The sequence below is a fragment of the Heptranchias perlo genome, chromosome 18, assembly GCF_035084215.1.
Source record: "Heptranchias perlo isolate sHepPer1 chromosome 18, sHepPer1.hap1, whole genome shotgun sequence".
In the NCBI taxonomy this organism is placed as follows: Eukaryota; Metazoa; Chordata; class Chondrichthyes; order Hexanchiformes; family Hexanchidae; genus Heptranchias; species Heptranchias perlo.
In genome coordinates this window covers 33,439,368-33,456,759 of record NC_090342.1, presented here as the reverse complement: position 1 = coordinate 33,456,759, position 17,392 = coordinate 33,439,368, and the positions used below count along the sequence as shown (strand labels likewise).

Sequence of the window (17,392 nt, the reverse complement as noted above, 5' to 3'; positions counted from 1 at the left end):
CTTACTCCTTGGACTCCCTCTGCAAAACCTCATATGTACTTCTATCTATGTCTATGTCATTGGTTCCAACATGGGCTATAACTTTTGGCTGCTTCTCTCTCTTCCTTGAAATCTTTTTATCCATTCTATTATGTCCTTCACCCTGGTGCCAATGAGACAACATACCATTAGTGACTCCTAGTCACGGTTGAATTCCCTTTTGAAAGCCACGATTGAATCTGGCTCCACCACCTCCTCAGGCAATGCATTCCAGATCACAACCACTCGCTGTGTAAAAAAAAAAGTTTTCCCTTATGTTGCCTTTGGTTCTTTTGCCAATCACCTTAAATCTATGTCCTCTGGTTCTTGACCCTTCCACCAATGGGAACAGTTTCTCTCTATCTACTCTGTCATGATTTTGAATACCTCTATCAAATCTCCTCTCAACCTTCTCTGCTCTAAGGAGAACAAACCCAGCTTCTCTGGTCTATCCACGTAACTGAAGTCCTTCATCCCTGGAACCATTTTAATAAATCTCTTCTGCACCCTCTCCAAGGCCTTCACATCCTTCCTAAAGTGTGGTGCCCAGAATTGGATACAATGCTCCAGTTGTGGCCAAACCAGATGAATAAAGGTTCATCATAACTTCTTAGCTTTTGTACTCTATGCCTCTATTTATAAAGCCCAGGATCCCGAATTGCTTTTTTAACCGTTTTCTCAACCTGCCCTGCCACCTTCAACGATTTGTGCTCATATACCCCCTGGATCTCTCTGTTCCTGCATCCCTTTTAGAATTATACCCTTTAGTTTATATTACCTCTCCTTGTTCTTCCTACCAAAATGTATCACTTTGCGTTAAATTTCATCTGCCACAGGTCCGCCCATTCCACCAGCCTGTCTATGTCCTCTTGAAGTCTATCACTATCCTCCTCACTGTTCATTACATTTCCAAGTTTTGTGTTATCTGCAAATTTTGAAATTGTGTCCTGTACACCCAAGTCCAAGTCATTAATATATATCAAGAAAAGCAGTGGTCCTAGTACCAACCCCTTGGGAACACCACTGTATACCTTCCTCCAGTCCGAAAAACAACCGGTCACCATTACTCTCTGTTTCCTGTCACTTAGCCAATTTTGTAATCCTGCTGCCACTGCCCCTTTTATTCCAATGGGCTTCAGCTTTTTTTTTATTCGTTCATGGGATGTGGGCAAGGCCAGCATTTATTGCCCATCCCTAATTGCCATTGAGCCGCCGCCATGAACCGCTGCAGTCCGTGTGGTGAAGGTTCTCCCACAGGTAGGGAGTTCCAGGATTTTGACCCAGCGACGATGAAGGGACGGTGATATATTTCCAAGTCGGGATGGTGTGTGACTTGGAGGGGAACGTGCAGGTGGTGGTGTTCCCATATGCCTGTTGCCCTTGTCCTTCTAGGTGGTAGAGGTCACGGGTTTGGGAGGTGCTGTCGAAGAAGCCTTGGTGAGTTGCTGCAATGCATCCTGTGGATGGTACACACTGCAGCCACGGTGCGCCGGTGGTGTAGGGAGTGAATGTTTAGGGTGGTGGATGGGGTGCCAATCAAGCGGGCTGCTTTGTCCTGGATGGTGTCGACAGGCCTATTATGTGGCACTTTATCAAACGCCTTTTGGAAGTCCATGTACATTACATCAACCGCGTTGCCCTCATTAACCCTTTCTGTTATCTCATCAAAAATCTCAATCAAGTTAGTTAAACACGATTTGCCTTTAACAAATCCGTGCTGGCTGTCCTTAATTAATCCACACTTGTCCAAGTGACTGTTAATTTTGTCCCGGATTATTGTTTCTAAATGTTTCCCCACCACCAAGGTTAAACTGACTGGCCTGTAGTTGCTGGGTTTATCCTTGCACCCTTTTTTGAACAAGGGTGTAACATTTGCAATTCTCCAGTCCTCTGGCACACCCCCATATCTAAGGAGGATTGGAAGATTATGGCCAGCACCTCTGCAATTTCCACCCTTACTTCCCTCAGCAACCTAGGATGCATCCCATCCAGACTGGGAGACTTATCTACTTTAAGTACAGCTAGCCTTTCTAGTACCTCCTCTTTATCAATTTTTAGCGCATCCAGCATTTCAACTTCCTCTTCTCTTACTGTTACATTGGCAGCATCTTCTTCCTTGGTAAAGACAGATGCAAAGTACTCATTTAGTACCTCAGCCATGCCCTCTGTCTCCATGCTTAGATCTCCTTTTTGGTTGCTAATCGGCCCCACCCCTCCTCTTACTATCCGTTTACTGTTTTATATGCTGTAGAAGACTTTTGGATTCCATTTTATGTTAGCTGCCAGTCTATTCTCATACTCTCTCTTTGCCCCTCGTATTTCCTTTTTCACTTCCCCTCTGAACGTTCTATATTCAGCCTGGTTCTCGCTTGTATTATCAACCTGATATGTGATATGCCCCCTTTTTCTGCTTCATCTTACTATCTCTTTCGTCATTCAGGGAGCTCTGGCTTTAGTTGCTACCTTTCCCCCTCATGGGAATGTACCTAGACCGAACTATCTCCTCTTTAAAGGCCACCCATTGTTCAATTACATTTTTGCCTGCCAATCTTTGATTCAAATTTACCCGGGCCAGATCCGTTCTTATCCCACTGAAACTGGCCCTCCTCCAATTGAGTATTTTTACTCTAGATTGCTCCTTGTTCTTTTCCTAATAAAATACTTGAAATGAGTTGCCTAAAGTTCTTGTTTTGTTTATGTTGAGTAAAGTGATCAAGGTGCTGTAGACATTTTCTAGCCACCATTCATTACCATTATCATACCATTTATCATTTTATTTTCTTTGAGGTGCTGTAAACAGTGGACAGGAAATTCTGATGTATACACTTCCTGTAGTGGTAATGACTGCAGGATTATTAGATGGAGGAAATTATTGCATCACTCTGTTATACAACTGTACATACCTTGCAGAAGACATCGAGTCTGTCCCATTGCTTTGAACATGCAGTATCTTTGTTCACGCTGGACTTCATCACCTCAGTCAGTGGTGATCGAGTCACAGACCCTATGGCTCTTGGATCCCCATGTAATTTTGTGATGTTGCTCTCTAGTAGCCGTCTTTGAACAATGCTGTGAGGTTGCTGTGTGGACAAACAAAAAGCAAAACAAAACAAAACAACATGTGAATAAAAGAAGCCTGTTGTTGAACTCTCTCCATCATTGTAGTGTCAAACTGCCTCAAACTCAAGATCATTGGCAGTTTCACTCATAAGGGACATGAGTAGAGGTTTAGAAAGAGGCCAAGTATTTTGGTTCCTTTCTTCACACCCATAGCATAAAAAAGATATGAAATGTCTACGTGAAACTGGGGATATTATCCACAGACCATCTGGAGCATGAGTTCATACTGTGGTAATGTGAGTATTTGAAACCAAATACCTCGACCTTCCAGAATACTACTTATTTTAAATGGATAAACACCTCATTTAAAAAGTAGACAGAAAAATATCATATGAATGCATGCATTAAGCATCTGTCACCAAGCTATTGTCACCAAGCTATTGTCACCAACAGTAATTTCTAGCCTTGGGTTTAAGATTTTAAAAACTGAAATTTGGAATGAGCAACAGTTTGATCAGCTGTTACTAATTCCTCATTGGTATTTTCACTTTCTTATTCTGCCATGGCTTTGCTATTCTGGCCAATAACTGTGTGCTAAAGGACAAAGTTATAGAGCATGCAGCAGATGACAGTTATTCTGGAAGCTAGGGTGGGCTGGGGGGGGTGCGGTGGTGGTGGTTGCACTGCAAGGCTGCTCCTATTTGGCCCAGCTATGTACAACATTGCTTCAAGATCCCATTGGTATGTTCAACAATAATTCTGGTTGTAACATGAGCTTTGTTGTACCTGGGCTCTGCTTCTGTCTATGGTTAGCACAATGGGTGCCATGAGCTATAGTTACACAGAATAGCTTTAGTGCCCTGGAACCATCCTTTCAATCTTAATTTCGGTTCAGATAAGGATGGCACAGATGTTTGGCTTTAAATTAGGGCATCATGGGAGCTTCCAGGAACCTGCATGATTCTGTGCTGGTGTTCAGACTGAGAGAATGAAATACCTTTGGGTCATATAGAGCGCAGCATTGTGCGGAGGGGCCCAAATGACCTTCTGGCCTCTGGAAAAACCAGCAATACTATAGATTTGTGTTTTCATTTTGCTTCTATTAGTCAGTGGCAAAAATGATGAAGTTGTTGGCCATGCTGAATAATTCACCTGTAACCTCATCTGTGGAAACCAACCACTGCAGATGTCCTTAGTACCAACCTGACACAATAAAATTGAAGGTCTTGCTTTTTTTGCCACTGGTAGTGCCATACATGTGCAATATATTGTCTGCAGGTTTTCCTTAGGAAGTGTGGGGTTCAAAACCCCTTTAACAAAAGACATTTGAAAACCTGCAAACACGGTAATGTGGTAAGCTGTGTTCTCGCAAATCCTGTCTTTCCCTCACTGACGCTGATGGCATAGAGAAGTATGAGTTTTGGGATCGAAGACATTGTACTACGGATAGATATCTAGATTATTAAATAAATAAGTTAAGTGGATAATATTGAGCTTACAGCGTTGTCAGGCTTTCAAGATACATAGGCTTTTGGAAGCACAAGCTTTTCAACACAGCAGGGGTAATGTAAGAAAAGGCAACAAGGTCAGACATCAAAGGCTTCAGATCAGGAAAGCAACGATAGGTGTGAAAAAAGCATAGGCCTCTCATTCCTTTCTGGTAATCTGTTCAAAAGAATTGGGGTTTGCAAAACATCAAATAGTATTGCATCCAGCATATGGTCAAATGGCATAGGAATGGTTTTGAAACCATTGAAGCAATCAAAATTGAAGATGTAAGGACCATTAAGAATATCTGTGCATAGAAATGTAAGGGGCTATCTCGACATGAAAGGTCATAAACAAAGATAGTAAAGGGGCCTTTTACATTCCATGGTTCGAGCACATGGTCTTTTCTACATCAAAGGGTCTCCAGTCACATGATCAAAGCCTAAACTGTCAATCATTGAAGTATGCTAATGATTGAGGCATAGCAACAGGGGGTGATTGGACAAAAATAATGACCCACCCCAATCCTACGTCCTATTGGTAAAAAAAACAATATAAAAAGACTTTGGGAGAAGAACAGGCTCTTCTCTTCACTACCTGACAGTCACAAGGAACACACACTGCAGTTGAACATCACCCAAGAAGAAGAGTTCTGAAGGGCTGATCAACCTTCAGGCCCAATGAGCAAAATCCTTGGTTTAAAGGTTGAATATGTATTAATGATTTGCCTGATGTATGCATGAATTGTTAAGTCATTACATAATAACGTTGCAAATTATTAAGTGTATAACGGGATTTTATAGAGGAAAGTCATATGTGTGGTATGATTTTGCTTCATGCTCGTATGAATGATAACATCATTAAATAATTACTTTTGATTAACGAAACTACTGTGAGGGTGATTTTCTTTGCTTGACTATTCGTCCCGTGTCCAAGAAAATAAGGAATTCCCTACAGAAGACAGCATAGCTTTCACTGCCTCCTTTCTCAATTTCAGCCTCCTTAGGCTCAACTGTACTGTCACTACCAGATAACTGGATCTGCTATAGCAAATGTGTATTGGAACAAGGAACTTGATGCCCTGTGTGCCACCTCTCATGCTTTTGCTGGTCCTCCTCTGCCAATTGCATTGCTCGTCGAGCACTGAATGTAGTCTCCAAAGGGTGGAAAAAACCTAGAATTTGGAAAGAAAATTCATAGCAGCTAATCCTCAAATAGTAGCATCCCCAGCAATGTCTGTTCCATTTCAGCAAGATGAATGCATCAAACAAGCAATGTGTTCATACAGCAGTAAGCCACTGTTAAGTGCCTAATCTACCAGTTTAATTGGCCTTTTGCATAAATTGAGTGCATTAGTCCTCAAACTAAAAGATTCTTCACACAATAATTTTGAAATGAATTTAAGAAAGCACTACACATCAGCAAGCACTATAATACACTCCTGATATTAGGGGCCATTACTGCACATTTATCCCTGACATTACACTTAATGCTGAAAGCAATTTTGAAGTTTTAGAATAGGAAGTCATAGAATAATGTAGGAGATGAAAAGTTTGACTCCGTGTCTAACTTGTGCTGTACCTGACATGGGAGCGCTTCATGGGACAGCATAGAGGAGTTTTACTCTGCATCAGATCAACCCGTTTGCTCCAAAAGATTAGGTTAAATACTTGCATTTATATAGTGCCTTTTACTTCAAAACATTTCAACAAATTAACATTAAAGTGCTATGACTATTATGTAGTCAAACTGTACTAGCAAAATAAATTACATCTTGTAACCTTGCTGGGAACTAACCAAACCTATCTTACATATAGTTATTATGTTCCTAGGTCAAGATGGGGATGTAAAATTTCATTTCTGTCGATTACACTTGGATAAGGAATGTAATACAAGTTAATTGAATGGTGTTGGGTCCATTGAAATTCCATGAAATGGGGTTAATGAGAAATGGTTGGGTCCATCAATATTGAATATTATAGGGATAAATGGGAAGTAGTTTAATCCACTGGAAATGTATATAAAATAAGTGACTAGGAAGATAATTAATCCATTGAATAACCAATCTGGCTTAAGAGTGAACTGTAATACTGAATGACACATGAAGCTGGAGCACTGCATGGAACACCTTCTGCAGAAAAGATTGAAAAAATCCCAGTTTCACTTCTCTGGAAAGCACTGACTCTTTTTGGGATATGGTTCCACAGGCACAGGCAGGTCACAGGTACTTTAATCTTTGATGTTAAGCCATGATACAAGGACCTCCGAGTCTATCTGGTACAGTGCTACACCTGGTGGGTCCTTTATCTAATTGGGCATTGAGAAAACAATGATTAAAGATGTCTAATCACAATGCCATTCAATCAGGAGATTTGTTCGATATGCTGCCTAAAAATACATTATTGCACATGATATCTAAAAAAGCAGAAGAAATATTTTGTAAAATGAAATCCTCAATATTAAATGTTCTTTATTTAATGTAATGATGCATGACGTTTGCTAATTGAGTCAGATGCTAATCAGTTTATAATGTGGGATAATCAATTTGCATAAATATCAGCCTTAAAAACAAATTTTCAGAGAGGACACCAAGTGCATGGATTCTTTTAGATGGCACTGTGTGCTATAATTCTTTCACAAATTTGGACAAGATTGTTTTTTTCAGAACCTAAAATACAGTTATTCATAATAATGCACCGTTCAGGTTTATTACTGACTGAATATATCTCATTTCAATCTGGTATCAGTGAGAGTTTTTTCATTAAACTTTTCTGATTTCTTACACACTAAACAAGGAAGGTTGCTATCAGGACCCATTATTTAAAAATCCATTGTAATGAACTTCAGTGTTATTTTGTTTATATCTGCCTTTCTATTGATTTTTGAAAGATTTGTTTTTGCTGATGACACCATTCTTTCCGGTCAGTTCCTCTTGTAATGTTGATTCAACCTGTTGTTGAATGTTGAAGCTGGGATTGTTCTCCTTAGAAGGTTAAGGGGGGATTTAATAGAAGTGTTCAAAATTATGAGAGGTTTTGGTAGAGTAGATAGGAGAAATTGTTTCCACTGGCAGGAGGGTCGGTAACTAGAGGACACAGATTTAAGTTAATTGGCAAAAAATCCAGAGGGGAAATGAGGAGAAATTGTTTTACGCAACGAGTTGTTATGATCTGGAATGCACTACCTGAAAAGGTGGTGGAAGCAGATTCAATAGTAACTTTCAAAAGGAAATTGGATATATACTTGTAAAGGAGAAATTTGCAGGGCTATCGGGAAAGAGCAGGGGAGTGGGACTAATTGGATTGCTCTTTCAAAGAGCTTGCACAGGCTCGATGGGCTGAATGGCCTCCTTCTGTGCTGTATGATTCTATGATTCAAACTGCTCACATTGTCAAACTTCTAACTCCTTCCAGCCATTTTCCCTAACAATGTTAATTTGCGTCCTCTTGTTGTTGGCCACAGTAAGAAAAGGGAGAGTGGCTAGTGTGTTACCTTGGCCTACTCTGGTGAGGTTATTGAACTCCTCGAGGCACTGGTCTACAATCCTGGGCATGAGAGAGCTGGCATTCAGTGTTAGGGCCATCTCTTTCCACATGGCATAAGAGATGTTTTGGAGGTTTCCTCCACAGGCACCCTCTGCTCTAATTCATCGAGGAGGGCTTGCAGGTCTGACTCATTGAAATTGTGGACTCTTTTATGCCTCAGTGCCACACCCTTGTCTCTTCTTTGGCTGCCTCCGACAGATGCTCCTGCAGTAGACAATCGTGTAAAGTTGCAGAAAAACAATGCAATCTGCTGCTGCAGTCTTCAGCTAGAACTGACTTTTTGAAGGTTGCTCTCTAACTTCCAAGAACCCTGGCACACTGGCCCCCATTTTAATTCCCCCCACCTTATGGAAACCAGGTGAGGGGGAAGTTAAAATGGAATGGGAGACTTACCCATTCCTTTGCCACCCCAATCTAACCGCCTGCAATTTTAAATTGCAGATAACAAGGACACCCACCCCAAGCCAGCGGAACCCTCTTTAGAATCATAGAATCATAGAAGTTACAACATGGAAACAGGCCCTTCGGCCCAACATGTCCATGTCGCCCAGTTTATACCACTAAGCTAGTCCCAATTGCCTGCACTTGGCCCATATCCCTCGATACCCATCTTCCCCATGTAACTGTCCAAATGCTTTTTAAAAGACAAAATTGTACCCGCCTCTACTACTGCCTCTGGCAGCTCATTCCAGACACTCACCACCCTTTGAGTGAAAAAATTGCCCCTCTGGATCCTTTTGTATCTCTCCCCTCTCACCTTAAATCTGTGCCCCCTCGTTATAGACTCCCCTACCTTTGGGAAAAGATTTTGACTATCGACCTTATCTATGCCCCTCATTATTTTATAGACTTCTATAAGATCACCCCTTAACCTCCTACTCTCCAGGGAAATAGATGACATCATTGGGGCCTGATCAGCTATTTCAACAAGAGGCCTGAGTGGGGGAGCAGTGGTGGCTTCCTCGCCAGGCCAAACCTGCCGGGAGCTGGGAAACGTTCAGAAGAAGTCCAACAAAGTAAGTTTTAAATTTTTTTTAGTTTCCTTGTGGGCCAAGAGGAACAGGAGTATTTCTCCGCATCCCCACAAGAAGACCTTGGGCCTCCCTTGCTCCCGGCTTCCCCCACTTCCGATTGGAATCGCATCCAGAGCCCACCCTCACCACTTACCCGGCTGCCAGGGCCGTGCCCCGGGGTCCCTGATGATGCCCCCCCCACCCCCGCTGCCCGAATAATTGCTCCCACCCACCGGCAAGGCAGGAATTTCTGCTGGGTTTGGGCAGGAGTCAGAACCTGGATATTAAAATGAGGCTTAGGAGTCAAAACCTCCCCGAGCCTCAACATGCGAGCTTACTGCTCGCCCAGGCCTCCCGCACGGATCGATCCCACCTTGTGATAACATCAGGGCCATTTTCAGATTTTCTCATCATCTCTGCTTTCTACAGTCAGCCTTTCTCCCCCCAAATTGCCATCCTGTCTTCCTCACATTTTCCAGTTTCTATATCCTAGTACTTGCTTGAAGCTCTTTTTCTGACATCACACATTGACTGCAGCTGTCACACAGAGGAAAGTACAGTACCATCTGAATGTGTTGCACTCCAGGTATTGCTCATGTGGAGTGAAAATTCTCTGTTCCTAATGGCCTGAGCTAGCATGTGAGCTGACTTCAAACTCAAGCTCAGGAAGCTCAAGGAATTTAACAGCCAAGTACAGCATAAATTATCACTGATTCAAACCAAATAGTTTATGCCCCAAGCTGTACAAAAGCTCCATATAGAGAGGCAATTTAGAACAGAAGTCATAGAGGATAACAACCACCCAGGTGAGAAATGGCTTTTCAATTGTCATTTGTACTTACTGCCAGATTATCTTTCACTGAATATTTCAGGGAAATTGCAATCTCTGTATTTATAGATAGGCCAACAGTTATCTCAGGGAGACTAACAGATACTTAGGAGGAAGTCACTCAAAGATTAACAACGGCTGATTTTCCTGGTCTTCCCCCTCCCCCTCCCCCCCCCCCCCCCGCCCCACCAGCCCCCAGAACTCTCAGTTCCCTGGGTGTAAAGATCAGAAAAGGGAGAGTCAGATTGTCACATTTTTATCCCTTTGACGCTGCCATGGAATTTCTGGGACTTTCAGAAAAGATAGCGCTTTGGCCTCCTCCAAGACCTCTCTTGACTGATGAGTCCATGGAATCCCAGGAGCAGGCTGATGATGTCATGGTAGGCCAAGGATCGATTCAGGACCTTCTTTCTGCCAATCTCCATCAGCAGCCAGAAGGTCCCAATCACCCAGGCCTGCAGCTGCCGTTTGCTCTTCTGGTTTGAAAGAAATAAGATTTTCATTACTTCATCAAAGGGCATCATGAAAACAAGGATGTAGCGATTACACCAATGCACTGAGAGGAATGGAGATTGTGTGCACTAAAGCCATGCTATCTGAAGGAAGTTGATGACTAGAGTGAAATCATCAGCAAAAGAGGGGATAGGGTTGGATAATGTCGAGAAGGTGATTAATATGAAGTTGAGACAGAGTGGAAGAGAGGATGGAGCCCTGGGAATCTCTGAGTTAATGGAAAATGAGTCAGAGCCTAAGCCATTAACTACAGCCCAAGTTTCTCAATTTTTCTATTGCTTTGTATCTACCCTTATCTTTCAATTTATCTCCACCTTTGTCAATCACTCTCTATTTCAACTCCCATCCCTTTCTCTCCCCCATCTCTGTCTCATTTGGCAGTCTTGAGGAGCAATTGTGCTCCTCCTGATCCAACAAGGAACCTTAACAAAATGTAAAACAAAACTTACCTGGACCTCTTCTGACCCGATGGTGATGTACCGTGTTGCCTCCCGATCCCAGAAGTTAGAATCGCGTCCCGATTTTCCCATTTTAATTACACATTTGCCTTCCTGAATCAGGCAGCCTTCACACTGCTGGAATCCCAACAGTTAAAATAGCATGGGTGGGAACACATCGGGAATGTGACACAAACTCCTCCCGCCATTTTAATTACCCGCCCACCTCGTTCGCGTTAGGGGGAGCTCGGTTAAAATCAAGGCTCTGTTTCCGTCTCCTCTGCCTCTCTCCTGTTGGTGTCTCTTATCATTCTCCCTTTTCTGTCTATTTGTTTTTCTCTGTTTCTCCATCTCCTTTCCCTGTTTCTTTCTCCCAGCTCTTGTCTCTGTATGTGTGTTCCTTTCTCTTATTTACTCCTATCTCCTAATTCTATCTCTTGCTCCTGAATGTTTTTCTACAAAGAACCAGAGGAGAGATGAGGAGAGATTTTTTTACGCAGCGAATTGTTATGATCTGGAATTCACTGCCTGAAAGGGTGGCGGAAGCAGATTCAATTGTAGCTTTCAAAAGAGAATTGGATATATACTTGAAAAGGAAACATTTCCAGGGCTGTGGGGAAAGAGCTGGGGAGTGGGACTAATTGGATAGCTCTTATACAGGCATGATGGGCCAAATGGCCTCCTTCTGTGCTGTATGATTCTATGGTTCTATTGCTGTTTCTCCCATCTCTTTCTCTCACTTTTATTCTTTCATATTTTTATTTCTCCCTCTCTGAGTTTCTTCCAGCTGCTTTTATCTCTCTGTTTCCTATCTGTACTCTTCCCTTTCTCTTGTATTTTTGTCCTGTCTGCTTCTACCTCTCACTTCCCACCCATATTTTTCTCTTCTTCGTCCTTATATTTCTCCTTCACTCTCTTTGATTTGCTGTATTTGCCTACTTCTCTCTGTGCCTCTAGTCCTATCCCCATCTTTACCCATCCACTTGTCTATATATCGCATGGATTGTCAGCTCTATTAATTAAATTAGATTTGGTTTTGTTACTTTTTCTTTTCCCACTCTGATAATGCTGATTCAATTCGGTATCATCTTATTTTTATTTGTTAAACCTGAGACTGTAACAGGCTCCATCATTCTCGGGTTATGCAAATGTCCCATTAAACACTATATGAAACCTCAAATCTTTATTGCAGCAAGTCAGAATTTTATTTAAATTTTAACAGGACCCTTTCCAAAAGTCAGTGTTTCTGCCTGTGGATAAATAGCTGGGAAGACAAAAAGTGTACTTAAGTGGAACCTCATACTAATACTAATCACGTATTAATCATATATGACACGCATCACAAATATATAATATGCAGTGTATGAAATCATATATGCATATACAATGTGATGTGTATATAATATAAAAGCATACATTTACACAAACTCGTACTTGTATATGCACGAGCATACATCCACGAACATATATATTTCCACGTATAAACACACCTATACTATGCATATAACATATTTGTACATACAAGCTGCAGGTCAGCTCAAGAGTTCACATCACACATATATGGATTATAAGCGTAAACGTCCCTCCGTCTATTCTCACATTTTATTACCGTTACTCACTGCAATCTCCGCTGTCCACGTACATGCTGCCAGCAGAGAGGGCGACTCACCAGATCTTTCGATGTTCCCATCCTTTTCAACCCATCCAAAGGGAGCAAATCTGCAGAATCTTTATGGGTAAACTGTGTGGCTTGCTTTAGACGCCTCTGCTGATGCAGGATAGCCTTATCCCTGATTTCCATTTCGTTTTTCTTGGAATCGGACATTGCTGCTGCATTTGTTTCCCTCTCGCTTGCTGTGTAGGTGCTTCTGTGCTGGATGGTGCCGTTGCCCTGTCCTTATCCTCTCCTCCAGCACTTTGCTTCTCTGCAGCTCGCTGGCTGTGGTTTTTTTCCCCCTAGGGTGCCTGCAACATACGTCACGACCAACATATTTCCATAAATAACAAGAGAAAAAACACAAGAACAAATCTGCAGGGAAATAGAAAGGGGAAAGTGAAAATACTGCGAAAGGTGAAAGGGGGAGAAGGAACAGGCTCCAGTGCTGCCACCAGGTATTGATTAATATCGGTTTCTAGTCAGGGATCAGGAATGTTTTCTACACCGAATGATGCAGAATAATGATCCGTGTCCTTTGAGTCCATGCAGAATTTGTATTTACAAACCGCGCCGAAAAGAAACCCAGAAAGGATTGTAAATCACAATAAATAACAACAAACGAGGAGAAAAGTACTTGATTCTTATTTTACATCCAAAATGTTGTTTATTTGTTTCTAATTGATTTAAATAGAATTTAGTCTGGTTGAATATTTTCCCTTCGCATTTTTACTTGAAACAAGGCGTTTGAGGGAAAAAAAATCGCAAATAATAAATTGAATTTTAGAAAATAACGACTCGTATTATTAAAACATTCATTTCACATAACAATGCAACCTAGTAACGCATTAATAGTAACATCTCTAATGTGTAGAATTAGCCCACTGTAGGATCAATTTTGTCAAATCTGCTCGCAGTTCTGGTGTTTATCTGATATGATTTGGTTAAAATGTGATTTTGTATCCGATTCGAAGACGACGCAAACCCTGAAAATCTATCACTTTTTATTAATTAATTTAAAGAGTTAAGTCCCATTATGAGAAGAGGTTGAGTTTCCGCTTTGGGGCGTAATCGGTCAGGAAAATTGTGCCAAATTGTGCTGGTTAGGTTGCAGTTCAAGGGGTCGAGTTTCCTTGAGATTGCGCTGGCTTTTTCAGCGCAATCTGATCGAATCGGCGCAAAACATCGGGGAATTTCGATGGTATAAATTACATCCAGCGTAATTCGCATTTCCATGACCTTTTGTGCTGGCTCAAAAATCATTGCACTGAAGCCGGCCGCACCCACAAAATTGGCCACACCCTCTGATCGAAATAACGACGGTTGCAAGTTTCCGCAGATTGCGTCTGCCTGTGGCTGTTGGAGGAGTGTCTACAAATCAGCTCGTATTCTTAGGCGCACAGGCACCCGCAGGTACGTTTTAATCGTTTTTAAATATAAAAAGTAACTAAATTTACTAAGAAACTACTAGTGTACACCAATGAAACTAGTGAATGGTTCAGTATAGTTTTTTTGTCATTTTCAGTGATTTAAAATCAGGTTACTCACAGGTGGAGGACTGGACACTTATTAAAATTGCTTATTTATTGTGATGAACCCATTTTCAGTTGTATTAATCAAACTGCACTAGGTTACCACTCTTAAATACATCAATGAATATTTATTATTGCAATAGAAAAAAAATAAATGAATACTCTCTGTTAAGCTGCCAGATTGCACTGATTGATGCAAGATTTTATGTTTGTGATTATGTTAATTCATTTCAGTGGAAACTCGGACTGTAACCCAGCTGGCGCAATTTTCGGGTGCAATTTGCGCCCAATTGTCAATTGCGCCCAAAGCGGAAACTCCACTCCCAAGTTTCCACTAAAATGTACCTTAATAGAGTGTAATGGTTTATTTTTTCTTTGCAATAAAAAATATTTATTGATATATTTAAGATGTATGTAACCTGGTGCAGTTTTATTAATACAGCTGAAAATGGGATTATCACAAAAAATAAGCATTTTTAATAAGGGTGTCCAGTCCTCCACCTGTGAGTAACCTGATTTTAAATCACTGGAAATGACTTAATAAAACTATGCTGAACCATTTACTACTTTCATTGGTGTACACTAGTCAGTTCTTAGTAAATTAAATATTTTTTAATGTGTTAAAACATGCCTACTGGTGCCTGTCCATCCAAGAAAACTAGCTTAATTTGAAGACCTTCCTTGAAAGGCCGCAAGGAAGGTCTTCAAATTCCTGTGCTCATTATTTTGATCTGGGGGTGTGGCCAATTTTGGGGGTGAGGTTAGCCTTGGGCGCGATGATTTTTGAACCAGCGCAAAAGATTGCGGAAACTCGATTGACGCCTGACGTAAATTGCGCTTGATTTTTTGCGATTTTCCACGATCTTTTACGTTGGTTCAGGTGGATTGAACTGATAAAACCAGTGCAATCTAGTGGAAACTCTTACCCCGTTGTTTAGAACCTCGCTCCCCCTTCCCGGTTTCCCAATCTAATACTTGGGAGTATTTTCATTTAATGGACAGTATATGTAAATCTTGCTGTCCATTGCAATCATTGCAGTCAGTCTCAGTGCTGTTGATATGCAAATGAAGTTTAATATCTTTTGTTTTATAGCGAGAGAGAAGCTGTGCCATTATTAGCTGCACTTTCAATAAACAGCGATTGCAAAAGATATGGTTCCCATAAGGAAGGCCCCTCCTAAAGAGAGCTTCACATCAACTACAACAAATATTTAAAATTAAGAATTGCTTTCCTTTAAACACATAGTGAAGTGGTAAATGAATTTAACATAGAATAAGTAGCAATCATATAACAAACTAACACACAAATAAACCATAGAAATTTACAGCACAGAAAGAGGTCATAGGGCCCATTGTGTCTGTGTCAGCACTTTGCTAGAGCAATCCAAGGCTAATCCCACTCACTCTCCATAGCCCTTAATCTTCCTCTACTGCAAATGCTTATCCAACCTTCCCTGAAAATATGTAACTGGTCTCTGTCTCAATACATCCAGTGGTAGAGCATTCTATGTTCCAACAACCCTCTGCTTAAAGAAATTATTCCTAACCTCTCTCTTCACTGTTTTAGTGACAATGTTAAATTGATGATATGTTGTCAATGATTCCCGAACCAGAGGAAATAGTGCTTCCTTATTCACTGTATCAAAACCCTTCATAATTTTAAAAACCTTTATTAAATCTCCTCTCAACCTTCTCTCCTCCAATAGAAATAGCCTTCTCAAATTTCTTCTCTTTTCTAGAGTTTCCCTTCTCTAGCATCATCCTGATGAATCTATGCTACACACTCTGGTTTTAATAGTCCTTCTATAATGGGGTACCCCAAACTGCACATCGTAATCCAACTGTGGCATAACTAATGTGTTATATAAGTGTATCATTACTTCTTTGCTCTTGTGCCGATGTCCTATTTATAAAACTTAAATGCTGTTAACCTTTTATATGGCTTCATCTATCTGCACTCACACTTTCAGGGAATTATATATTTGAACCCCTAGGTCTTTTGGTTCATAAATACCCTTCAGCACCTTTCCACTGAGTATATAATCCTATTCCATACTTTTCCTCCCAAAGTATACTACCTCACATTTCTCCACGTTAAATTGAGTCTGCTATCTGTATGTATCCTGTAGCCTTTTACAGTATTCCTCATTGTGTGCCAAACCCCCTACTTTTGTGTTTTCTGCAATTTTGAGATTGTGTTCCCTGTACCCAAGTCCAAATCATCAATAACAATGAGAACAAAAGTGGACCCGACATGGACCCCTGGGGTATATTGGTTCCAAGTCTTCTCCAGTCCATGCCATTCCATCCAATCCAATCCAAATATATGCAATCCATCCAATCAGCCTCTTCTTCAAAAAATCTTTGTTCAATTTGTCAAACGTGACTTGCCTTCAACAAATCCATGCTGGCTACCCTTGATTAACCCATGCATTTCTAAATCCTCACAAACTTTATCTTAAATATGGATTCTAAAATTTTGTCCATAACTGACATTAAATTAACTGGTCTATAGTTACCCAATTTATCCTTCTCTCTATTCTTGAACAAAGGTACTAATACTCTCCAGTCCCACTGTACAATTTGCATATTTAAGGAGGATTGAAAAATTGTGACCAGAAGCTCTGTTATCTCCTCTCTGACTACTTTCAACAGACTACGGTGCATGCCTAGGGGCCCAGTGATGTATCTATCTTGAGTCCTGCTTATTTGTAAGCAGTGTCAGAAGAAAGTTAATGACCCTATCAGGTTAGTCAGATAAGAGAAGCGAACTACACCTTTGAAGAGTCCATTGTACTAAGCTTGTCTGCCACTTACAATGAATTTCCCCTGCACCGAGAAGTATCCTCCATTCACATCCTTACTAGCATTCACCCCACAGAAACCTCACGTGGTGCACCTATCATTAAATACATTATGGGCTGTGAGCTGACACCTGGGTTTTACTGCATGTCATGATAACAAAACCTAATTCTCACTTTTTGCATTCTTTTTCAAGGAGAAGACAGACTATAAAAAGTGGGAGAGGTGCAACAGTTGGTGGCCCCACAAACCAATGACTTCTCACCCATTTGAGGAACAGGTGCAGCAAATCCTGGAGAAGGAAGCCATAATGGTTGGAGAGATGGGGAAATAGGAAAACATGCCAGCTCCAGTTTCATCGTGAACATGTGCTTCTCTTTCTCATTCTTTTGTGCCTATATTAGTTGCAAGCAAACCATATCATGAAACCCTCATGCCATTCCTTCTGCTGTAAGTTATAATGCAAACTCTGCTTATTCAGAAACCATTGCAACCTCTTCC

General features: G+C 41.1%; 1 protein-coding gene across 1 annotated transcript in view; it reads right to left on the bottom strand.

Annotated features, from left to right (window-relative positions):
- Positions 1-12,825, bottom strand: part of nrip2 (nuclear receptor interacting protein 2) — a 38,692-nt gene extending 25,867 nt beyond the window's left edge. The window contains exons 1-2 of the mRNA XM_068000083.1: positions 12,573-12,825; positions 2,922-3,098 (exon numbers count right to left, since the gene is read on the bottom strand). Of these exons, the coding sequence (XP_067856184.1) occupies positions 2,922-3,098; positions 12,573-12,728 (333 nt within the window). The 5' untranslated portion in view covers positions 12,729-12,825. The remainder of the gene's footprint in view (positions 1-2,921; positions 3,099-12,572) is intronic.
- Positions 12,826-17,392: the final 4,567 nt, after the last annotated feature.